The 26,590-nt window shown below is 39.7% G+C and overlaps 1 protein-coding gene across 1 annotated transcript in view; it reads left to right on the top strand.

Moving 5' to 3' along the window:
- Positions 1 to 26,590, top strand: part of LOC127447047 (nuclear receptor subfamily 1 group I member 3-like) — a 57,777-nt gene that overhangs the window by 21,139 nt on the left and 10,048 nt on the right. Inside the window, exons 2-6 of the mRNA XM_051708533.1 lie at positions 1,276 to 1,462; positions 2,886 to 3,016; positions 8,015 to 8,184; positions 22,355 to 22,635; positions 23,079 to 23,224. Coding sequence (XP_051564493.1) covers positions 1,293 to 1,462; positions 2,886 to 3,016; positions 8,015 to 8,184; positions 22,355 to 22,635; positions 23,079 to 23,224 — 898 coding nt within the window. The 5' untranslated portion in view covers positions 1,276 to 1,292. The remainder of the gene's footprint in view (positions 1 to 1,275; positions 1,463 to 2,885; positions 3,017 to 8,014; positions 8,185 to 22,354; positions 22,636 to 23,078; positions 23,225 to 26,590) is intronic.

Genomic DNA, 26,590 nt, shown 5'->3' with positions numbered 1-26,590 from the left:
GTTTAGCAATGGAGTCTGACTTGACCACTGTGTAGTGGTCCCACTTGGATGCCATGGCAACACATAATTTCAGCTTTGTTTGGTATTGCTGAGAGTGTATGCACTGTATTCTGCCAAGAGCTGATTTAGGATAAATGTCTTGCCCTGGTGCACACATTATACATTTCTGCAGTACATAGATCATGTAAAGGGTATGTTGCCTAAACTCTGAACACCTTTTACTCTATTTTATGTTTTATTAAACACAGGTAGTCAGAGTGATTTGGCGTACTACTTACTGTGGAGTGCTTCAGTGGTGATTTTTACATGTATTATTGAATTTTACAGAATTTTAGCCTTGAAGGGGTAGTTTATTTAGATGGTGTAAGTTGTGTGAATAATTAATGTGAATTATTGCGTTTCTGGAATGTTTGTGAGTTTAATTCACTTTTGCAACGTGCTTGCCATTGTTTTAATAAAAATTAAAGGAGGCATTTAGTGGTGACTCATGCACAGGTGGACAATATTTGCTTATAGGGATGCACCAGAGCATGTTCATATTAAAATCATGCCAAACCATTTAATGCAATGTTATTTCATTTGTCAACTGAAATGAAAGGAGAATTTCTTTAAATTTACATTGCATTACCAAATACCTTCCTTTTAAATATTTTATAAATGTTATACTCTCTCTTCCATCTATCTTTTGGAAGCGTTTCAACTAGGGTGTTAAACACAATTCATAATAATAACAAACCATTATTTTGTAATTAAAATACATTTTAAATAATGTCATGTCATGTCATGTTTTATTTTTATTTTTTTATTTTTTTAGATTAGAATAGGAATGTTTTCCTCTAGCAGGCCTTTGCCTTTAGAGTGATATGAATTAAATATGTAGTTAAATAAATGTGTTTATGTTTATGTGAATGTTAATTTAGAAAAAAAATAAATAGTGATTTGGGCTGTTTAATGTTTTTTCTTTGTTTCAGATTATTAATTTACTCATCAAAAATATACACAGTGAATTTTCCAGGCAACATCTCAATTAACCGTTTATATTCAAGTCTAAAAAATTATATTTAATATGACTGAACCAACCTGACTACATATTTTGCACAAACGGATGTAATTTGTTTTGGTCAGATCAGGTAGAAATACAGTAGCTTGTTAAGGTAACAACTGCACATTGTCACTTTTTACAGTGCACATGAAGTCATATCACTTGATAAGACGATGAACATATGGGTGCAAATGAGCAAGAGTAATAATGTGACATGTGTCTTCTTGCTACAGTACTTGCTATACACAGGATGAGTAAAGAACTGGAGGAGCTCTCTCCCCTGGGTGATTCGATTCATGGTGATGGGTCCGAGGAGGAAACAGAGGATGATGAGCCCAAAATTTGTCAAGTATGTGGTGACAAATCCACAGGCTACCATTTTAACGCCATGACCTGTGAGGGCTGCAAAGGCTTCTTCAGGTGAGTATACTGATTCATTAATAATAAGACAAAATCAGACATGCTGAAAATCTTACAGAGAGAAAGGGGAATGTGGATGAGGAATTGTGGTTAAGAATAGAATAGGATTATATGTTCTTCACAAATTTTTGCTATGAAGTATCCAGCTCACTTGCCAGCCTTTGGATATAGGGAGGGGTAACGCCTTCACAGAGCTTTACTTGGGGCTCATTTATAATAACAAAGAGAGAGAAGTTTTTCTTTCTTGTTATTTTTTAATAGGGATAGTTCAACCAAAACTTTACATTTATTCAATATCATTGGATACTCACCCTCATGTTGTTCCAAACCTGCATGACTTTCTCTCTTCCATGGAACACAAAAAGTAAGGTTTTTAAGAATATCCTGGCCGCTCTTTTCCATGTAATGAATGGGGACTGGGTCTGTCAAGCTCCAAAAAAGGACCACAAATGAAGTACATACGGCTTTTGCGCTATAGTCCAAGTCTTCTGAAGTCATATGATTGCTTTGTGTGAGTAACAGATTGAAATTTAAGACGTTATTCACAGATCATTTTTCTCTTCACCAAAGCTCTGAAATGGGCTACAAAAATCATATGGACAACAAACATGGCCCAACACCACTGGTTTTCGAGTGTGCATAACCAAAGGTCATTGACATCAAAGGCGCTATATTTGAGAGCTTTTCATTGGATAACAACTTAAATTTTTGTTCATCATACAATGCTATCATATGGCTTCAGAATATAGTGCACAAGTTGTATGAGCTACTTAAAAGGTGCTTTTTCAAATTTTTTGAGCTTGGCAGATCCAGTCTCCATTTACTTTCATTATGTGTGAGAGAGCAACCAGGATGTTCTTTAAAAAATGTCACTTTTGTGCTTCAAAGAAGAGAGGAATGACATGAGAGAGAGTAAATGATGGCAGAATTAAAATTTTTACATTTAATTTGAACTTTAAATTATCAGGATATCAGGGATGTTTATTGAAATGTGTTTGTTGAGTGTGCTTGAATGTAATGTTGCAGGAATAATCTCTGTCCACCTAAACTCAAAATGTGACCTTCAGAATGACACAGAGCTTGTAGATACTGTAAAAGCGCCATTCAATTGCGATTTACGTCAAAGTTTTGAAAGCCACATCTGAAAAGAGAAAATAACTAAAGGGCTGCACATGTGAATTTGTGACCAACCCACACACTTCACAAGAAATTGTATGTATTAAACAGTCGTACAGGAATTGTTGGCTTCTAGTGGTGCTTTCAGGGTTTTTAAAAGCATGATAACTACTGGTTAAATAGCATATACAGTATATGTATACATGTAGACAGGCATGTATCATGTGTATTTCTTGTTCTGCAGTGTTGCCTCTCTCTGGAATTGACTATAGCATATGCCTATATGTTTGTTTCTGCCTGTTGTAAGGCGTGCCATGAAGCGACCAACACAGTTCTGCTGCCCGTTTCGGAATGTCTGTGTCATCACCAAGAGCAACAGGAGGCAATGCCAGTCTTGTCGTCTCCAGAAATGCCTCTCAATTGGAATGAAAAGAGAGTGTAAGTTTAATTGAGCCACTCTTTCATGTCCCGTAAGCTAACTGCTCTCACACAGAGCTCGCTTTGTCATCAAACTGCCCTGGCCATGTTATTTTCACGTGAACTTTCATGGTAAATTACAGCAATGATAGTGAAAGTGAGTTATTCTTTTATAGAACAGTGGCAACAGCAATATGATAAAAGACATCAGTGTTCAATAAATAGGTCCATTTATTAAAATTAAAAATCGGAATAAACAATTCTACCTGTTTAGACCAGCATGTATGAATTTCCATGCAGGTTCATGGTGGTTTATGCTGGTGGACATCTTGCTGATATGCTAGTTCAGAAGCTTGGTGGGTCACCGGCAATCCAAAATTCTGTTGATTGCTTGGTTTATGAGCTGGCTTAATTATCAGACCAGTCAGCTTTACTTCATGTTCTTCTTGTGTAATGTAGTGTAGTGAAGCATTTGTAAAGTACACTAAGTGGCCATACACTAGGTATGTGGGCACCCCCCTTCTAGCTAATATGTTTGACTAGGCCTCTTACAGTAATACCAGTTAAGACAAATCTTAATGCTACAGCAAACAAAAATTCTGTTCCAACTTTTTGGTAACAGTTTGGGGAGAGCCCTTTTCTGTTCCAGGATGACAGTGCTCCTGTGCACAAAGCGAGGTCCATAAAGAAATAGTTTACTGCGTCTGGTGTGAAAGCAGGGGCGTCACTTTGTTTTAAAAAGTGGTGGGGACGTCACAAAGTGACGAAACACATGAATATTAATTAGGATATGTGCTGATAATGTCAAATCATTTTTTACTGTTTTGATAAACAGTCGGTCTTGATGACCAATTTAAGAGCTCCAATAAATATTTCACATAATTAATTTTATAACTTGATCCGTGCACCTGGTACTGTCAGGACTTGGATTTTGTTTGTTGGTGGATGAAAACATGGATCACTGAATTTTAGCCAGAATGATTGATTGGTCTCATGGTAAATGTTTCGCCTCCAGTACAAGGAGTTCTGGTTTTATCCACCCTAATAAAACGTTTTGTTTCAGTAAATGAAGATTGCATCTGTATGTCAGTGGATGTACTATATATGAGCGGGCACACATCTGTTTGCATTTTGCTTTGCGATTTAACTGAAAAAGAGCACAAGCTGCTTCACAAGTAGAGCGCATGTCTTGATGCACGAGAAAACATTGCCGCTGGCTGTCACTCAGTGCCATTGATAACAGCCGCAAAGAGCACTCATTATAACATAAAAAAATAACAAACTTCAGCACTGGATCGCCACTTATTATAACACACGAATGAATTGGAAACTCCTGCTCAAGAACTGGAGATGTTTCTTCTGCATTAGACACTTACCTGATGAAAGCTATTTCAAAAGTGGTGGGGACAAAATTGGCAAAGGCAAAAAGTAGTAGGGACATGTCCCACCCATCCCACCCGTAAATTACGCCTCTGTGTGGAAGAACTCGACTGGTCTGCAAAAAGTCCAAGCCTGAACCCCACTGAACATCTTTGAGATAAATTGGAATGCCGATTGTGAGCCAGACCCCATCGCACAACATCACTGCCTGACCTCACTAATGCTTTTGTGTCTGAATGGGTGCATATCCCTCTAGGTACAGTGCTGTGGAAAAGTATTTGTCCCCATCCTGATTTCTATCAATTCTATTTTTGTGTATTTTTCATACTAAATTGTTTTAGACCTTCAAACGAGATATAACGTAAAACAAAGGCAACTCTAGTAAACAAAATAAAGTTTAAAAAAAAAAAAAAAAAACATTTTTATTGAAGCAAAAAAGTTATCCAACAACTATGTCACCCATGTGAAAAACAAACTGCCCCCTTCAACTTAATAGCTGGTTGTGCCACCTTTAGCAGCAACAACCGCAACCAAATGCTTCCGATAACTGGAGATCAGTCTTTCACGACACTGTGGTGGAATTTTGGCCCACTCTTCTTTGCAGAACTGCTTTAATTCAGTCACATTGGAGGGTTTTCGAGCACGAACTGCCCGTTTAAGGTCCTGCCACAACATCTCATTTGAGTTCAAGTCAGAACTTTGACTAGGCCACTCCAAAACATTAATTTTGCTTCTTTTGAGCCATTCAGATGTGGACTTACTCCTATGCTTTGGATCATTGTCTTGGTGCATAATCCAGATGCACTTGAGCTTCAACTCATGGACTGATGACCAGACGTTCTCTTTTAGGATTTTCTGGTAGAGAGCAGAATTTATGTTTCCCTCAGTTATTGCAAGTCGCCCTGGCCCTGAAGCAACAAGGCATCCCCACACCATCACACTACCATCACCATGCTTGACCATAGGTATGATGTTCTTCTTGTGGAATTCTGTTTTTGATTTATGCCAGATGTAACGGGATCCATGTCTTCCAAACAGTTCCACTTTCAACTCATCAGTCCACAGAACATTCTTCAAAAAGCTTTGAGGATCATCAAGGTGTTTTTTGGCAAACTTCAGACGAGCCTTAATGTTCTTCTAGGTTAGCCACTCTTCCATGGATGGCATTTTTGCCCAGTGTCTTTCTGATAGTGGAGTCATGAACCTTTATTGATGCGAGAGAGGCCTGCAGTTCCTTGGATGTTGTCCTTGGCTTTTTTGTGACTTCCTGGATGAGTCATTGCTGTGCTCTTGGAGGAATTTTGGAAGGTCAGCCACTTCTGGGAAGGTTTTTGGAGAAAACTTGGCACTGTATTGAGCCAAGTTTTCTCCATTTGGAGATAATGGCTCTGACTGTGGTTCTTTGAAATAGCTTTGTAACCCTTCCCAGACTGATATATTAAAATCATCTTTTTCCTCATCATTTCTGGAATTTCTTTCGACCTTGGCATAGTGTGCTACTGGGTGAGACCTTTTAGGCAACTTCATGCTGCTGAAAAAGTTCTATTTAGGTGTTGATTTGATTGAACAGGGCTGGCAGTAATCAGGCCTGTGTGTGTCGAGTCCAACTGAACCCCATTATGAATGCAGTTTCATAGATTTGGGGATTTAGTAACTAAGGGGGCAAATACTTTTTACACACAGGCCCAGTTGGTATTGGATATCTTTTTTGCTTCAATAAATAACATTATCATTTAAAAACTGTATTTTGTGTTTACTCAGATTTCCTTTGTTTTAAGTTAGATTTTGTTTGAATTTTTTTAACAATTCAGTATGAGATATATACGAAAACAGAAGAAATCAGGATGGGGAAAATACTTTTCCACAGCACTGTATTTTCCAGCATCTAGTGGAAAGCCTTCCCGGAAGAGTGGAAGCTGTTAGGGTGGACTCCTTATTAAAGGGATAATCAACCCCAAAATACAAATTCTGTCATTATTTACTCACCCTAATGTCATTCCATTCCCAAATAAGTTTCTTTTCTTTGGGACTCATGCACAAAAGCATGAACACAAAAGGAGAAATTATAAAGAATGTTGTATTTTTATTTTTTTTATTTATTTATTTTTTAAAAGATGGCAGTGAATAGTTACTGGAGATGTCAAGCCTCAAAAGAGATGCAAAATCATCATAGAAGTATCATAAAGGTGTTTGCTTTAAATTGTATGTCTTCTGAAGACATAATGTACAATGGCTTTATATGATTAACATAACCCTATTTAAGTCATTATTCAGTGAAAATCTAAACTATACTGTATAAAAATATAATTAATGAGTAGTGGGCTACTTTTATGATACTTTAACCTTTTTGAGGCTTGACATCTCCAGCCACCATTCGTTGCTATTGCATGAAAAAAAAAATGACCTGGATATTCTACAAATTTCTCCTTTTATGTTCCACAAAAGACAGAATGTCTTACAGGTTTGGAAATGACATGATGGTGAGTAAATAATGATAGAATTCTTTCATTCATTTTTGTGTGTGTGCTTCGTGGGTGTATTGCAGATAATTTACTAAGAAAAATTGCATAAAGAACCACACATGCTAATATGTTGGACACACCCTCCAAAGGAGGCTTTTGCATGCGGTAATTGCACCAAATGTAACCATACCGCTCATTGATGGCTTTCACTGAATGGCATTTTATTTTTTATTTGATATTATTGCAATATACAGTAGTTGCTAGAGCAATTGATCAGAAAATCTGTGTATGAAACTCTTGAAACTTTCAGAACAATTGCAGAGCGGAGGATTTTACTGAATTAATAACTAGAAAATATTTCGTATTAGATACACGTTAAGCAATTGCACCACATATATTTACTTAAACTAAGTATGAATTTCACACAGCAAATATCTTTACCATGATTCATCCCTTAAGCAGAACACTGAGGTAGAGATGCACAGGAGAGAGACACAAAAGGAAAACTGCCAATTAAAAGCAATGTTTAAAACGTTTAAATCGAACATTACTGGGACATAAATTGTTAGTATTTTGTTTTCCCTAAGAATTCTATTATCAGTTATGTTATCATCAGTTAAAAATAATCGTATATGTGTGCCATCAATCCAGCAGAATTGGGTGTTTTATGTACTCTGCTTTCTAAAAGTTTTGCCACAGTGACAGCATGGTGCACAGCGCGCCTTTCAGCGCTGCCTTACAGTCGTATTAACTTGCTCTTGCATTTACCATTTCTGAAATGCCTTTCAGACGTGCTAAATCACTTTGCGGGTGCAATTTGATCCGTTTGAATTGACAGCACCCTTGATTTTGTGCGTGATGGAGGCACACCTCAGATAGCATTTTCATTAAGACAAACCTCCCAAGAACTGACAACACTATTTTGTACATTGGAAAGAGGCCATACTCAGTAGACAACATTTGTAGATCAGCCCTGAGATTATTATTATTATTTTTTTTTAATTAAGTTTGCAAAAAAAAAAAAAATCTCTTAAGTTTGCACATACAAACCTTTAGTAAATTTACCATTTAGCAATTTACCAGGCCATAGTGTATTTTCTAAGGTTTGTGAATTCTGAGCGTAAAATGACATTGTGTCAGCATTGCTTTGATTGATGTGTGTGGTGCTGTTCATCAGTGATTATGTCAGATGAAGCTGTGAAGAAACGGAGGTTACAGATCAGGAGAAAAAGGATGCAGGAGGAGCCTGTAACACTCTCCCCACAACAGGAAGCTGTCATCCAAGAGCTCCTTGCTGCACATCAAAAGACCTTTGACATGACCTGTGCCAGTTTCACTCAGTTCCGGGTAAGAAAATTACTCTATTGTGTTTGTGTGAGTGAAATTGTGAAAAATAGCAGTCATGTCCCTTGTTTAATGACAAAGAGCTGGAATATATCTTTAGGTCTGTTGCTAGAATTCTACACTAAGCACCGTGTGTCTAAAACAATCACTTGTTCCAGTGTTTGTAAGGCAGCACTGCATTGATATACTCATACTTTACATGCAGACATTACATATTGTTAATCATTTCAGCCTTAGGTGTGCTGTCAGTTTTTTTTCTAAACGTTGTACTTTTTAAGAATTGTAAGATTGAAGTTTATAAAAATCTTCTATTGACTTCAAAATGTAACTGACAGTGATGATGTCATTGTAATATTAGCATACTGAATTGTTACTGTTCTTTTTAACATTTATTTGCATTCTGAATTATGATTTCTTTCATATATTTAACCATATATAGCCACCTTTACACTGCACATTGACTGTGTTTATTCTTGTGTGTAGCCGACGAGTAACAAGATACAGTACTATTGCCAACAACTACTGATGTTGCACGACAAAATGTTACATAGCACTCTCTGAGATTCTTTTTATTGAAATGATTCCTTTGGACGATTCATGTAAAACAAGATGTGCACTGAGTATCATGACAACAGAAAAACGGATTTGATGCAGAACCAAAATCTAAAAACCACTTAATTATTTAAAACTTTTACACTAATTTTTTTTCCTGCCTTGCAAGCACTGCTATTTTCTGCAGGAAATGCAAATCTAGTTTCATTTTGTTGTTTATAAATTACCGAACAAACGCATCTCCTTAAATAAGTCCTTTTAAAGACCCCATTAAAGATCCTGTGTTGATGTTTGGTTGGGACATAGGGCTTGGAGATATTTCAAAGAGCTTGCGATATTTTGCCTGCTAGAGACAATTTAGCAATATTGTGAATATTGCAATGATTTCAGTGTGGTTTTTATTTGGCCACTACATTTCCAAAACTGTCATTACAAAATGTGTCATTCGACTAATTTCACAGTCCTTCAGGGTTGCACAATAGCATCAAAATCGCAGTATTGTCCTGTGTGATTTAATTAATGAATTAAATGCTGCAATTTAATTGTATTAATAAATAGTGCTGCAGATTCACACATTACAGCAATTCCAAACATTTGTAACACTGCACTTTACGTTTTTGGCCAAAATACAAGCTCCATATGAAGGTGAAGTAAACATGACAGAAATATGTCACTGTGAACAAATTACCTTGACATTTAAGAGGAAATTAGAGTAGTGCTGTCAGTCGATTATTATTTTTTTTATCGCGATTAATTGCAGAATTTTTTTGTCGTTAATTGCGATTAATCGCAGATTTTGAAAGTGCTGAAATTTGACACTATATATACTTATTTTCTTGTCAAAATGGATTTATTTCCATCTTAGGAAAGAAAACAAAACAATATTTAGCAATATAATGCTTTCTTAACATTTTCCAAACAAAGCCTTCCACAATATAAACAGAAATGCACTACAATATCACCAATGCAAGTAACATTAAAGGTTTCCCAAAGTCTAAGTGGGAGTTTGACTAGTTGAAAGAACTAGTTTCCCCATAGGTTGCATATTCATTGCAATTGCCATTAAATCCCTTAAGGCGGGCATACACAGTGTGACTTTCGGCTGTCGTGCGAGCTCCCGACTGATTTCTTCCAGTCGGGAGAGATCGCTTTGAAATCGTGGGTGCTTGTGTGGTCGCGGCTCGCATCGTGTGAGAGGAATTACGAGCGGAACCGGGTGGCTTACGAGCAGCTCACGACCTACCGATATTTTTTTTCAATGTTTAAAAAATTTGCGCCAATTTGGCAATCTACCTGAAGTTAACCAATCAAGAGAAGGTGGTACAACTCACACGATCAGTGTAAACTGAGTGTTCATGAAGCTTTTACACATTTGGAGAAAATGGTTATATTATTCATGACCACATCACTGGGAATGATTCTACAGAAAGGCGATGCTGTTCTCTGCTCTTCATTTGCCATAAGGGTTGCGAAAACAATCTTTATCACTCTGATGGACAGAGTTTTCACATTTCCATCATGGTCTATTTTTATTCGTCATACTTGCATTCGTTTCAGTTCAGTTCAGTTCTAGGGCTACATTTAGGGGATATAGCATCTGTATATGCACACGATGGTGGATATGTGATAGAAGATTTTTTTTTTTAACTCTCCAAGCACGTGTCTATTGAAACAAAGGAGTTCTAGGTTGAAATTTCTACCTGTCAATCAACCGCTGCGCTAAAACAAGATTTTTTAAATTTACTGTGTGCGACTTTAAAGCACATTTACATGGACCCCACAGATCTTCTTCAGAATGTCTGCTGTCAACATGCAAGCAGTGACACAGACGAGAAGGACGTAGCCTACATCTAAAGCTGAATAGTTCAGGTAGCCTACTCCACTAAAATAACTGAATTCTGCACTAATCATCATGTTTGCGCTTAAATGAAATCCTAGTATAATTGACAGAAACAGTGTGCAAATTTTCTGCACTTCATTTTTAATCTTATACATTTTGTGCACTTATTATCATGCAGTAACTGGCAACAACACACTGTTGTTATGATTGATGTATGCAGTCATAAAATCACATAGCCTCTCTTCGAAATCTGAATCTGTCAAATGTTGGACAGCATTTGTAATAAGTATCCTTTTTTTTAAATCTGCAGATGAGTTTTCAGTTAATGCAGCTCCTGGCCATGCCAGTCTTCTTTTTATTTCTAAATCGCAAGCTACGAGGAATTAAAGCAATATCCTTATTTGGCTTTATGTCTTATATGATAAATAGCACGAAAATTCATGCGATTGCTTCGGAATTCTCCAGGTTTTAAAGTCGTGTCGTGTACGATTGCACCTGTACGATTATCAGATAAACTGACTCGTAACATGTGCAGGCAAGGGCGTAGCAGCCAGTGTCCTCCACGTCCCCCGCACTCTTTAAAAAGGTGTTTTTGTCCCCCGCACTTTTCCAAGTTAAACCCACCGAGTCCAAATGGTGGATTTGTATACAGTATTCTTTGCTTTTTGTAACTTTGGGCTGATAGAGCGACCGTCCAGCCAATCACAGGTGAGTTTCATGAGCCAAAACAATCCTTACATAATAGGCCGTCAGTCAGACAGTCTAATTAACATGGCTCCGTTCATTTCTACAAAGTTGCTTTCAACAGTGCTTATTTATCCATATTTTTTATCGCCATTGATGTTGATCTAAATAATAATCTAGAGATGAGGAACACACAAATAAGAGTTATTTATCGGCATATCGTTCTTGATTGGCAGCATTACGTAAAATGCACTGCTGAAAAAAACAAAGGACAATCCTTCTTTTAAGCACACATTGTAAGTGGAGTTTATATCAGTGCCTGAGTCTTTATTAAGTTATGCTTTTTACATTATGTTTGTGAGGTAATAGTTTGATCCGGTTGTTTTTGACAATTTAAGCAGATTACTAGATCTGTGTTTAATATATAAATCTATTTTTAATATCAGCTCCTGTTTCTACCTCTATATTTGTGTGCAGTCGACAAACTGAAAGGAAAAAAGATAGATCTGATGTGTTCTTAGAACACTTATGCATTTTACTGAATTGAATAGATATGTAGACATGCTTTTTTATACATGAAAACATACAGACATTAATTAAACTCTTTATTATAAGACTATTATTGTTGTGTTTTGATAAAAGTCATGCTCAGCAGCTCACAAACTGTAGGGAAAATATGGATTTTCTTTGTAATTATAATGCTTAAAACATCTACTAAAGTCTCTTTGTCTGTAGTAAGCCTGTCATGATTATTAAATAACCATCTGATCCCAGTTATTTGATCTAACCGTGGTTATTTGAGACAACCGCGATTATTGGGCATTCAAATTCCAATCACATAGTGAACACTGAGTTTGACAATTAATCGTCAGCCAAATTTCATAATTGTGACAGCCCTAGTCTGTAGACATTCAAATTTTAAAGGATTAAAAATGTATTTTGATCTTTGATTCAGTGACTAACTAATTTCACACAAGACACACATTTGTCACCACCTTCAGGCATCACCAGAAATGGTCACTGAATCATTAAATGGATCTGAACGAATTATGGTGAACGTAGTCAAAACACTCGAGCCACTTGGATACATTCAAATCCCACAATGCACAAGCACAGAGTAAAAAAAAAATTGTGCACATGCACAGTTGTCATTATTGTAATTGTAATTATTGTAATTAAATAATATAGTCAGGACCAGCTTGTGCTGAGTCTTTTATTGTCATGTGTGAAACAGAAGCAAGTGCTCCACAAAATGCCCTTTCTTTTTGCAGCAAATGTTGCAAAATTTTGCCATGTGACTCTGGGATTCGTCCTCCGCCACCCGGATTGAGGTGAATCACTACACGACCACGAGGACTTAAAAGCGCATTGGGAATTGGGCATTCTAAATTGGGAGAAAAAGGGAAAAAATCCACAAAAAATAAAAAAACATTTGATGAGCAAACCATTCTGTCAGTACGTTTAGTTGGACACCAAAAAAGCGGGTTATTATGAGAATGTGGCTTACTGCGAGAAAGCTGGGATCCTGTTTAAATGTACTGGATAAGCGGTGTACACTTTACTCTCGTATATCTGCAGCTCGTCAGAAAGCAGTGTCCCCATAGCAGCATAATCCCCGCTTCTGTAAACAACAAACATGGCATCCGAGAAAGACTTTGCTAGCTGAGGTAAGGGACATTCCATAATTTAAACTGGTGTGTATAAATGAGAATAGTTTACTGAGCATGTGGATATGCTTGTTTTTCACAACAAAAAGATACAATATAAACATAACTATTACTGTATATGCCGAGTGTTTATAGTCGTCCTGTACGTTAATTGCGTCAGTCTATTTCATTAGCGGTTTCTTTTTCTTCGCTTTGCGTGAGCTTAAATGCTTTCATTCTATACTTTTTTGTTTTCATGCATTGCTTGTTTAAATAAAAAAAAATAAAAAATAAAAAAACAGGACATAATATAAGCTTGTTTTGGATATAATTAGAAGCTTGTTTTTTTTTTTTTTTTTTATTTTTTATGGTGACGCAACCTTTCTGACTAAAAAAATAATTGTACAATGTCTCTTTCTCATTAATTACCTTCATTTAAATAATAGAATATTCGAATATTCATTTTTTATGAGTTTAAATGTTCGAATATCAAATTATTGATGAATGCCCATCCCTAGTCTTCACCATATAAGCCTTTATCACAGTCTGTGTTGTCACATTCTAAAGTGCAATTAAAGACATTTGATATTAATATACTCATATAACCATGCTTCCGGGTCCTTTTCAGTAGCAGATTTCAGTGGTGGATATGGGCAGCACTGCAGTTTTAATAATCTTTTAAGCACTATATAATGTAATAATCTTTGTATATCTTAAATAAGCTAATAAAGTATATAAAGGGATAAAGGGATATCAGTGGTTTATAGTGAAGTAGTATATGTAGGTTCTTTCAGAACTATCAACAAAACAACCTTTAACTTGGTTCAATATGCCTGTATGATTACATTATGCCAGACGTGTAAAAGGTTTATAAATTCACATTCTCACACATTTATACATTTCTAAAGCCTAATAAATGTGGCATATACAAAAGAAAACTGCCATAAGATATGCAGTATGCCTCTTTGCTACTTAAATCATTGGTCCACATGCATTAAATAATAATATTTGTCTTCAATATCATTATATTCAATATCATCATATTCAGTATTCAAACTTAATAACAGACAGTTTTGATTAAACAAGTTACTTACTGCATTCAAAATAAATGCAAATACATAATTTTATATGTATTAAATTAAGTATTAAAAGTGCTCTTTATTGGGGGCCTGGGAAGCTCAGCAAGTATTGACGCTGACTACTCCTGGAGTTGCGAGTTTGAATCCAGGGCATGCTGAGTGACTCCAGCCAGGTCTCCTAAGCAACCAAATTGGCCCGGTTGCTAGGGAGGGTAGAGTCACATGGGGTAACCTCCTCGTGATTGCTATTAGGGTTCTCGCTCTCAATGGGGCGTGTGGTAAGTTGTGCGTGGATCACAGAGAGTAGCGTGAGCCTCCCATGCTGTGATTCTCCGCGGTGTCATGCACAGTGAGCCACGTGATAAGATGCACGGACTGACTGTCTCAGAAGAGGAGGCAACTGAGACTTGTCCTCCACCACCCGGATTGAGGTGAGTAACCATACCACCACGAGGAAGTAGTGGAAATTGGGCATTCCAAATTGGGAGAAAAAGGGGATTAAAAAAAAGTGCTCTTTATCAACTGTAAGCCTTTATACTCACCACGGGAGTTTTCCTAGTTTATTCTGGTGAGTGTTTATATCCCTCCACACGTGTGCGTAAACGGCCTGGTCAGATCACAGACACGGAACAACAATACCCAGACTTACTTATTATTATTCTCGGCGATTTTAACAAAGCCAACCTCACCTGTGAACTGCCAAAATACAGACAGCTCATTACATGCCCCACCATAGAAAAAATACACTGGATCATTGCTACACAACAATAAAGGATGCATATCGCTCTGTCCCTAGAACAGCTTTGGGACTCTCTGATCACTGTCTGGTTCATCTTCTTCCAACATAAAGGCAGAAACTAAAATTAGCTAAACCTGTAGTAAAGACTGTAAAGAGATGGACCAATGAAGCAGAGCTGGAGCTACAAGCCTGCTTTGACTGCACTGATTGGAGTGTATTTGAGGCTGCAGACACCAATCTTGACAAGCTCATAGATACTGTGACATCATATATCAGTTTCTGTGAGGATATGTGCATTCCTACTAGGACTTATTTAACATGCAACAATGAAAAACCATGGTTTACAGCAAAACTCAGGAGGCTTTGCCCAGCCAAATAGGATGCTTACAGAAGTGGGGATAAAATATTGTACAATCAGGCCAAGAACACATTGAATAAGGAAATCAGAGTGGCTAAAAGAAGCTATTCTGATAAGCTGAAAAGTTTTCAGCTAACGACACTGCATCAGTGTGGAGAGGCCTGAAAGTCTTTACTAACTTCAAGACACCATCCCCCAACACTGTAGGGAACCAACAAATGGCTGACGACTTGAATGTGTTTTACTGTAGATTTGAAAGGTCGCGTCTCACACCCCACATCCGCTCTGACATTCACTTCACACAAACAACAACACCTCCTGCAACCCCCCTCCTCCCCTCTCCTGCTACTCAATCTGCACTTAAGATCTGTGAAGAGGAGGTGTGCCATGTCTTTTGGAAAAAAAAGCACAGGGCCTAGATAGTGTTTCACCCACTTATCTGAAATCATATGCTGACCAGCTGGCCCCCATATTCATACAGATATTCAACAGATCACTGGAACAGTATGAAGTTCCAGTTGTTGTTTCAAATGCTCCACCATCATTCCTGTCCCAAAGAAACCCAAAATCTCAGGACTTAATGACTACAGACCCATTGCTCTGATGTCTGTGGTCATGAAGTAATTTGAGAGACTAGTGTTGGCCCACCCGAAGGACATCACTGGACCCTTTCTGGATCCCCTTTAATTTGCTTATCGAGCGAACAGGTTTGTGGATGATGCAGTCAACATGGGATTGCATCATATCCTGCAACATCTGGACAGACCAGGGACATATGCAAGGATCCTTTTTGTGGACTTTCAACACCATCGTCCCAGCTATTCTCTGGACTAAATTACACCAACTCTCTGTTCCCATGTCTATCTGTCAGTGGATCACCAGCTTTCTGATGGACAGGCAGCAGTTAGTGAGACTAGGGAAATTCACTTCCAGCACATGTACGATCAGCACTGGTGTCTCCCAGGTGCTCTCTCCACTACTCTTCTCCCTGTATACCAATGACTGCACCACCAAGGACCCCTCTGTCAAGCTCCTGAAGTTTGCAGATGACACATCCAAGATGACGATGAGTCTGTATACAGAAGGGAGGTTGAACGGCTGGCTCACTGGTGCAATCAAAACAATCTGGAGCTGAACACGCTCAAAACAGTGGAGATAATAGTGGACTTTAGGAGGAACACCCAACATTGGCCCGCTCACCATTCTAAACAGCACTGTGGCAGCAGTGGAGTCATTCAGGTTCCTGGGCACTACCATCTCACAGGACCTGAAGTGGGAGACCCACATTGACTCCACTGTGAAAAAGGCCCAGCAGAGGTTGTACTTCCTTCGACAGCTGAGGAAGATCAACCTGCCACAGGTGCTGCTGATATAGTTCTGCTCAGCAGTCACTGACTCTGTTCTCTGCACTTCAATAACTGTCTGGTTTGGTTCAGCTTCGAAATCAGACATCAGAAGACTACAAAGGACAGTTCTGACTGCTGAAAGGACCTTTTTTGAACTGTTGCCTTCTGGCAGGCGCTACAGAGCACTGAGCACCAGAACCGTCAGGCATAGGAACAGTTTTTTTCCCTCAGGCTATCCATCTCATGAACAGTTAAAACTGCCCCATTGAGTAATAATTACGTGCAATACACAGCTTAGTCTATTTATATTTATCCAACATACCCTACCTCTTCTGCCATATATTCCCTTGCAGATTTGTATTTGTATTTGTACATATGTATACAATGGCGGCCAAAAGTTTGGAATAATTTCTCTTATGGAAAGAAATTGGTACTCACCGAAGTGGCATCCAACTGATCACAATGTATAGTCAGGACATTAATAACATGAAAAATTACTATTACAATTTAAAAAAAAATAATTTCTTAAACTACTTCAAAGAGTTCTCATCAAAAAATCCTCCACATGCAGCAATGACAGCTGTGCAGATCCTTGGCATTCTAGCTGTCAGTTTGTCCAGATACTCAGGTGACATTTCACCCCACACTTCCTGTAGCACTTGCCATAGATGTGGCTGTCTTGTTGGGCACTTCTCGGGCACCTTACAGTCTAGCTGATCCCACAAAAGCTCAATGGGGTTAAGATCCATAACACTCTTTTCCAATTATTTGTTGTCCAATGTCTGTTTCTTTGCCCACTCTAAATTTTTCGTTTTGTTTTTCTGTTTCAAAAGTGTCTTTTTCTTTGCAATTCTTCCCATAAGGCCTGCACCCCGAGTCTTCCATGTTGTACATGAAACTGGTTTTGAGCGGGTAAATTCAACAAATCTGTCAGCTGAGGACACGTGAGGCGTCTATTTCTCAAACTAGAGACACTGATGTACTTATCCTCTTGTTTAGTTGTACATCTGGCCTTCCACATCTCTTTCTGTCCTTGTTAGAGCTAGTTGTCCTTTGTCTTTGAAGACTGTATTGCACACCTTTGTATGAAATCTTCAGTTTTTTGGCAATTTCACGCATTGTATAGCCTTCATTCCTCAAAACAATGATTGACTGATGAGTTTCAAGAGAAAGCTGTTTCTTTTTTTGCCATTTGTGACCTAATATTGACCTTAAGACATGCCAGTCTATTGCATACTGTGACAACTCAAAAACAAACACAAAGAAAATGTTAAGCTTCATTTAACAAACCAAATAGCTTTCAACTGTACAATATAATGGCAAATTATTTTCTAGTACCCAATTAGCAATTTAGCATGATTACTCAAGGATAAGGTGTTGGAGTGATGGCTGCTGGAAATGGGGCCTGACTAGATTTGATCAAAAATGACTTTTTTCAAATAGTGATGGTGCTGTTTTTACATCAGTAATGTCCTGACTATACTTTGTGATCAGCTGAATGCCACTTTGGCGAATAAAAGTACCAATTTCTTTCCAAAACAGCAAAATCTGTACATTATTCCAAACTTTTGGCTGCCAGTGTATATATATATTTTTTGTCTAATTGTGTATTTCTATGTACTTATATTTTCTATTCACTTTTTATTTTTATTCTATTTTTTTATTATTATCTCTGTCTTGTTGTTGTATTGTTTGTGCATTGGAAGCTTCTATCACCAAGACAAATTCCTTGTATGTGTAAGCATACTTGGGAATAAAGCCCATTCTGATTGTTTTTATTCACATTTACTTTCACAAACAGTAGCCTAAGTGCTGCAGTGGTGGAGATGGGGTCCCGTTCATCCTGTTAGATCTCACATGGTGGTATAAGATCATTGTTACAGCCGTTTGCATTGGAATTTGTGTAATTCCTTTGTGTTCAACTGTTTTTATCTAGATTTTTATTTCATGTATTAAGCATTTTTATTCTACTTGGCCATAATAGTTTGGTTGAAGTGATGGTTCTTCAGATAAAAAAAATAAATAAAAAAAACACTTATGCCATTTCAAAGCAAATACATAATTATTGGGATATATATCAAATATTGGCAATAGGCTTTAAATTATTGAGATATACATTTTTTTGTAGCCATATCGCTTAGCCCTAGCGGGACATAATGAAGGGCTTGAGCCAATAGGTGTTAGTTACATCACAGCCATGAACCATGATTTTCTACATTTCCATTATAGAGAGTTTTGTTTTTCCCATTTTGAATGCATGTTTAGTCTGCTAAAAGAGATTTTGTTCCCTATCTGTCACTCACTCGACGTTGTGTCGATGTAGTGACACTAGTGGTCACTCTTGGGAGCCCGAGACACCTCTGGTCTTTGATAAAAGGCCAATGAAAATTGCCACTCCCCCAGACATAAGGGTATAAAAGGAGCTGGTTTGCAACCACTCATTCAGATTTTCTCTTCGGAGCCGAACGGTCATGCTCACTGAGCTGAATTCCCACGACAGTTCATTCACCTCTGCTGGATCTGACGGCACATTTCAGCGGCTTCTCCCTCCTCTGCACTGGTGCACTGCAGAGAACGCCCCTGGGCACTTCGGTGGAAAAAAGAGAGAATCTTCTCCTGAAAGAGTATATTTCTCTAGAAGAGCGGCACACTCTTAAAGACGCGTATTTTTAAAGATGCCTTTCCGATTGTGTGTTATTCCTGGTTGCGGTCGTTACCTCTCAACTTCAGACGGTCACGATCACTGTCTTTCGTGTTTGGGCGCGACCCACACGGAGGCAGCTTTCGTGGATGGTTCATGTTCTCACTGCGAGAACATGACTATGACAACATTGCGGTCCCGGCTTGCTTTCGTAAGAAAAGCCACCCCAGCAGCTCCCCGCCCCGGTCCTTCTACCTACGGATTTGAGGCCAGCGCAGCTAGCACTGGGGGTGATTTGAGGACCCCAATGGGACCGCCTCTGCCGGGTATCACCCCGCGGACCTCCCATTCCCGTTAAGGGAAGTGGGCATTCGCATTCTCAACTATCTCAACGATTGGCTAATCCTAGCTCACTCTCGGGACATGTTGTGTGCACACAGGGACTTTGTGCTCTCGCGCCTCAGCTGATTAGGGCTTTGGGTCAACTGGGAAAAGAGCAAGCTCCTCCCGGTTCAGAGCATCTCTTTTCTCGGTTTGGAGTTGGACTCAGTCTCATTGACAGCGCGCCTCAAGAACTAGCGTGCACAGTCAGTGCTGACCTTTTTGAAGGCGTTCAAACAGAAAACGGTAGTTCCACTGAAACTCTTTCAGAGGCTCCTGGGGCATATGGCATCCTCAGCGGTGGCCACCCCGCTCGGGTTGATCCATATGAGACTGTTTCAGCACTGGATTCACCAAGATGGGCATGGCGCCATGGGACACATCGCGTGGCTATTACGCCGGTCTGTCACCGTCTCTTCAGCCTTTGGACCGACCTCTTGTTTCTATGGGCAGGTGTTCCCCTAGAGCAGGTCTCCAGGCACATTGTGGTCACGACAGACGCCTCCAAAACGAGCTGGGGCACTGTTTGCAACGGGCACACAGCTGCCGGCTTATAGACGGGCCCGTGGCTGCGTTGGCACATCAACTGCCTCAAGTTGCTGCCAATTCTTCTCGCCCTGTGGAGGTTCCGGCTGTTGATCCAGGGCAAGCACGTGTTAGTTCGGACAGACAACACGGCAACGGTAGCATATATCAACCGCCAAGGCAGTCTGCGCTCTCGTTGTATGTCACAACTTGCCTGCCGTCTCCTCCTCTGGAGTCAGCAGCACTTCAAGTCGCTGCGAGCCACTCACATCCCGGGCGACTTCAACACTGCAGCGGACGCACTGTCATGTCAGGTTACCTTCAGGGGAGAGTGGAGACTCCACCCTCAGGTGGTCCAGCTGATTTGGAGTCAATTCGGACAGGCACAGGTAGACCTGTTCGCCTCCCAAGAATCCTCCCACAGCCCGCTCTGGTACGCCCTGACTGAGGCACCTCTCGGCATAGACGTGCTGGTACACAACTGGCCTCCTGGCATACGCAAATATGCGTTTCCCCCAGTGAGCCTACTTGCACAGACTCTGTGCAAGGTCAGGGAGGATGAGGAGCAGGTTGTCCTGGTAGCACCCTACTGGCCCACCCAGATGTGGTTCTCGGACCTCACGTTCCTCGCGACAGACCCCGGATAAGCCTGGGATAGCGGAAGACCACCCGCGGTGGTAGACACGATCACTCAGGCTAGGACCCCCTCTACGAGGCGCCTGTATGCCTATAAGTGGCGTCTGTTCGTTAAGTGGTGTTCTTCCCGACAGGAAGACCACCAGAGATGCGCAGTCGGATTGGTGCTTTCCTTCCTGCAGGAGAGGTTGGAAGGGCAGCTGTCCCCTTCCACCTTGAAGGTGTATGTTGCTGCTATAGTAGCGCACCACAACACAGTGGACGGTAAGTCCTTAGGGAAGCACGACCTGATCATCAGGTTCCTGAGAGGTGCCAGGAGGCTGAACCCCTCCAGACCGTGCCTCATTCCCTCATGGGACCTCTCTGTAGTTCTTCAGGGTTTACAGAGAGCCCCCTTTGAGCCTTTGCAGTCAGCTAAGCTTAAGGCACTCTCCTTGAAGTCTGCCCTCCTGACTGCGCTCACTTCCATCAAGAGGGTAGGAGACCTGCAAGCATTCTCTGTCAGCGAAACGTGCCTGGAGTTTGGTCCGGGCTACTCTCACGTGATCTTGAGACCCCGACCGGGCTATGTGCCCAAGGTTCCCACGACCCCTTTTAGGGACCAGGTGGTGAACCTGCGAGCGCTGCCCCAGGAGGAGGCAGACCCAGCCCTGTCGTTGCTGTGTCCGGTGCGCGCTTTATGCATCTATTTGGATCGCACGCAGAGCTTTAGGATCTCTGAGCAGCTCTTTGTCTGCTTTGGTGCACAGCGGAAAGGAAGCGCTGTCTCCAAGCAGAGGATCAGCCACTGGCTCATTGATGCCATAGCTATGGCATATCACACCCAGGAGGTGCCATTCTGCCAGGGGTGTAGTGGCCTCCTGGGCCCTGGCCAGGGGTGCCTCTCTAACAGACAACACCCAACACCCAACACCTTTGCAAGGTTCTACAACCTCAGGCTGGAACCGGTTTCATCCCAGGTAGTGGCACGCAATACAAGCAGATAAGCCTGGGATAGCCGGCCGAGTGTATCGCTTGCACATAGCTCCTTTCACCTCCTCTGAGCTGAAGACGCCATTAATTCCCAGTAGTGTTCACAAACTATGTTCCCTGGTTGACTTCCTCCGAGCCCTGTGGCAGTCGAGTTTTCGGAGAGACTCGCTGCCGGCCCAGTACATGTGCTAACAAAGAGCCCTGTTCTGGGGTAGGTGATCGTTCCCTGTAAGGTAACCCCATGCGATGTATATCTTCCGCTAATTCGTCGAGTGAGTGACAGATAGGGACCGTCCTGGTTACTTGCGTAACCTCCATTCCCTGATGGAGGGAACGAGACGTTGTGTCCCTCCTGCCACAACACTGAACTACCCACTGAAATGGCCGGACCTTGTCTCGGCTCCTCAGCATAAAACCTGAATGAGTGGTTACATACCAGCTCCTTTTATACCCGTATGTCCGGGGGAGTGGCATGCAAATACCACTCTCCAATTTTCATTGGCCTTTTATCAAAGACCAGAGGTGTCTCGGGCTCCCAAGAGTGACCCCTAGTGTCACTACATCGACACAACGTCTCATTCCCTCCATCAGGGAACGGAGGTTACACAAGTAACCAGGACGTTTTTCAACTATAATGATTACACTAGAATTTAGATGTCCTCAAAGCTAATACACATGGACTAAAAGCCACAAAACTCCCATTTTGATTTCATGGGGTCTTTACTGTATGTCTTTGATGCCTAATGATTGAACCTAGAGATTTTCTGTCCACAGCCTCTAGATCGGGATCAGAATGCCATCTCTGAGTGCAATCAAGAACCAAACAGCAGCAAGAACTCCCAACTAATCATGTGCAAACAAGAGTCTGAAGCTGCAGTGAATATGGCCATCAGCTTCACCCGCTCGTCCACTTTCTCCAACTCACAGCAACCTGAGAATAATGAAATGAAGCGGCTTAACAACATCATCTTTACCTCTCTGCCACATTTTACAGACCTTACCACATACTTGATCAAGAACGTTATCAACTTTGGCAAGACACTTACAATGTTCAGGTAAATACAGGTAAAACCCTGTTTACACCTACTGTTAACATCTGTCTTGAGTGAGCTGATTACGAGTGGCCAGGTGAGAGAGGTCAACATTTGCATCTGGCAGTAATGTGTCTCAAATGCATCTCCTGTGACCAATTAGCAGAGTTAATCATGGCAGAGCAGTGAATGATTGACTGGTGAGAAGGCGGTCTTTTTGCTGTTGTCTGGGATGCATCAGAAAAAATTAACATTTACACTACAAATGCGATGTGGCCACATGCGTTTTCGACTACCTCCAAAAGTGATTTAGTGGTCAGGTCATAAAACATTTTGGCCCCCTTTTACACCTGTATTTGGTGAATACAGATTGCGCAAAACTGATGTTACAGGGTGTAAACACTGTGGCCCTAAGACTGCTTAATAAGTTTATAATTATGTTGTTGTTCTTCCGTGTGAATTGACAGGGGTCTGAATATTGAGGACCAGATCTCTCTGCTGAAAGGTGCGACCTTTGAGATCATTCTTATTCACTTCAACATGTTCTTTAATGAGAAAACAGGCATTTGGGAGTGCGGGCCGCTACAGTACTGCATGGATGACGCCATGCGAGGTGAGTGTAATCAAATTTTCCATTTGCTGATGAGGCACGTATGACTTGTTTTCGTATGCTCATAGAGTAGTGATTAAAGTCAACATGAACCACACAACAGAGGGAATAAAGGGGTATAAAATAGTCAATTACAGAGACAAAAGAAATATAAAAGGAAAATAAAGGATATGAGCAAAATACTTCTGGAATATGACATATTTCTGAGTTGAACAGGATTTCTAATGAGAAAAAATGTAGGGCAGGACTTGGTTTATCCATCAGGAATTGATTGGATTATGAAAGTGGGTGTTACATAACAAAATGAAGCCAGGTGGTTGAAGAGACTGTTGAAAAATTAAGAGAGATTTGTGATCAGCTGAAAAGTAATTTCAGAGCAGATTGAGTGAATACATTTTGATCAAAGTTTGCAAAACTTTATTGAAATAACCTGCACCAATGAATTGTACGCAATAAGACCAGGAACATGGATTAAGAAAGTAAATTGATTTAATTTTGATTTCATGTTGACTTCTTATCGGGTACAAAGGACGACTGATTTTGCATTGTATGCATTGGTGTTTTAGAGTTTGTTACACTCAGTGAACATTGCATGCACAGTACAGAACAATACGTAGGAGGAAAAAAGCCAGGTAACCATGGCCACACAAAGCAATAATGAGACATACTGAAAAAGGTCGCAGCTCCCCTATCACCGACATAATGCTCCAGTTAAGAGGAAGAGGAGGAGAGGAACACAGGAGGGAAGATCACGAGAAACCCCCTGTAACACTAGAAAGGTGTGAGGGGCACAGCAGGGACATTTCTCAAGATAATGAGGGAGACAGAGGTTGTGTATCAGTTCTGTGAGCAAAAATAAAATTTCAAGTAAAGGGGACATGTACAGAACCAGGCTTATTTCCAGCAGCATTTCATGTCTTCATAAACAGCTTTTTAGTTCTTGTATATCATTTTATTGTCATACTCTTTTTTTCCCTTACTATAAATTGGATTGAGTTTTGTCAGTTAACTTTTTTCCCCCCACATCTATATTTTAACAACTCATATCTAGTTCTAAATGTAAAAATGTTTCTGATATATGGTCACCTAACCTAAGTCTATAAACTGGTGTCTAATTCAACTCTTATTTCAGAATTAATAGCATTAATATCAATTGTACTTGGAATCTTCATTTATATCTGTGCATGTCCAAACAAAGTCATTCTAGATCTGCAATGTGTCAAGCAGTGGTAAAGTGTCAAGTAGGGAGCCAGGAGACACTGTATATACAGTATACAAACATTCAAAGAAATGGCAATAAAGTAAATATATTGGTAAAAGCACTGCCTCATATACATTTTGAGATACACTCAAGGCTAATTTTATGCACACATATTTTAACAGAATGTGAAGGACTTGAATGAGAATTAATTTTTTCATTGATTTAATGTGCAGAATTGTCAAAATGCTGCATATTGAGCGAGCATCTCCAGAGAATAGGGGGAAAAGAATGAGCATGTCCTTTTATTCTTAATAAATATATGTAGAGGAATATTTTATTAATGTAAAAACACTGGATTATGTGTAATATTAAGTGGAGATAGAAAAATGGGACAAAACATTGCATATATGTCAAAAGATCAGATGTGTGCATTGAGGCTGGCTTGGCATGTAAATGCAGCCTCCGTGTTTGAATTTTAAAGGTGAAGTGTGCAATTTTATAAATACATTCTCCTATCCCAATTTATTGGGTAAAATTCACCTACATGACAAATCACACCTCAAGCATTACAATTTGTTTGTTATTGAGCATGGGTGAAAGACATGGTGACACTGGAATCATTTTATATTGCCTTGTTTGAATCTGTGGAGGATGTCATGAAGTTTTAGCCTGACAAGTAGACATCCAGTTGCCTTAAATCAGTGTTAAACAAGTCAATATCACAACATCATGGGAGGGGTAAATATATGGCTCTGTGGTGCTTTCAAAACCTTGTTTGTTTGAGCATTACTACAACATTGGCTCAACCAATGGTGTGAGTGTGGGGCAGTTTGCCCCACCAATGAAGAAAGGGAAAATGTTTGGGAAAACTGTCATTTTTTTCAATTGTATTCCATTTTGTGCTGCTAGTAGTGCTGAAATTACACTTTTATTATGTAAAAATGTAAGTTATGTGCCAGTGAAAAGAGAGATTTCAGATAGATATAGAAATGCAGTGAAACTGGTTGAGATGTGACCAAATATTGAGCCTGTCAAGTAGAACACCTTGTACCTTGTTTGCTTCTGTCATTACAGGAGGAGCTTACTGAGAAAGGACCATTTCTAAAACCATTTAAAATGTTATTCATTGGAAATTACACTTTAAATTATGCTGGGTTATTTTTCTTTTAACCCAGAATGCTGGGTTGAGTCTGTTGGGTCATTTTGTTGGGTTATTTTCACAGTGTTTGGTAGCTTTTAACCAAACTCTGCTGGGTTAGTGACTGGATCATTAATGTCACTGACAGTAGAAATCCATCATAACTAACCCAAGCTGCTGAGTCAAAACAACCCACTGTGGGTTTATCTGTGCCAGATTGAATAAAAATGGTTTATTAACTGTAAATTTTGCCTCCTGTCCTGAGAAAACATCCTAAATGAACCCTGTTTCACATCATTGATGCTTTTAAGAATTGCTCCTTGATAAGGGTAGTCTGTCCACACAGACACATAGCTCATGTTTTGAGCAATTATCCCTTAAAAAAGGTTAGTCGGTTTCCATTGGCTCATTGCATGAAGCAATGGCCCATTTCCAAGGGTATTTGGTTCGCACTAACATATTTCAGGCATTGCTCCATTTTCGCAAGGGTTGTCTGTTTGCACCATCAAATTGATTAGGCGTTGTCCTTTTTTTGTTGCAAGGGTTATCAGTTCACTTCCTTGACAAAGGTCATTGTATGTTTTAGCTAAATAATTATTTGGATAATCGTTGGTACAGGAAGGCATTGTTTAACCTTCTTCAAAGATATTGGACAAACAATGCTCACCCTTTCACAAGGGCTCAACATTTCACAAAAGCTAGTCTACCCTTCCATAGGGAAAGGTCACAATTACATGCATTATTGTAAGGGTAGTATGCTTGCACAGTCATATACAGGGTTATTTGTATCATTCATATATATGTCTGCTTCTTTTTTATTTGTTCTCCTTCTGAAGACATGGTTTGTTGTTCTGAGTTGAATTAATTGGTTTTGTTTCTTCTTTTTGGGGGGTATAAGTTTTAAAATTAGGTTCTAATTTCCTTTATATTCTCAGAGTTTTTCTGGCAGAAGTAGAATAGATACTATAATTCCTAAACACCAAAAGAACTAATGATAAGAGTAATATCTTTCTGAAGAATCTCAGTGTTA

This window comes from Myxocyprinus asiaticus, chromosome 10 (assembly GCF_019703515.2).
Source record: "Myxocyprinus asiaticus isolate MX2 ecotype Aquarium Trade chromosome 10, UBuf_Myxa_2, whole genome shotgun sequence".
Taxonomy (NCBI): domain Eukaryota; kingdom Metazoa; phylum Chordata; class Actinopteri; order Cypriniformes; family Catostomidae; genus Myxocyprinus; species Myxocyprinus asiaticus.
The sequence above is the reverse complement of the archived record's forward strand: the minus strand, read 5'-3'. Positions and strand labels throughout refer to the sequence as shown.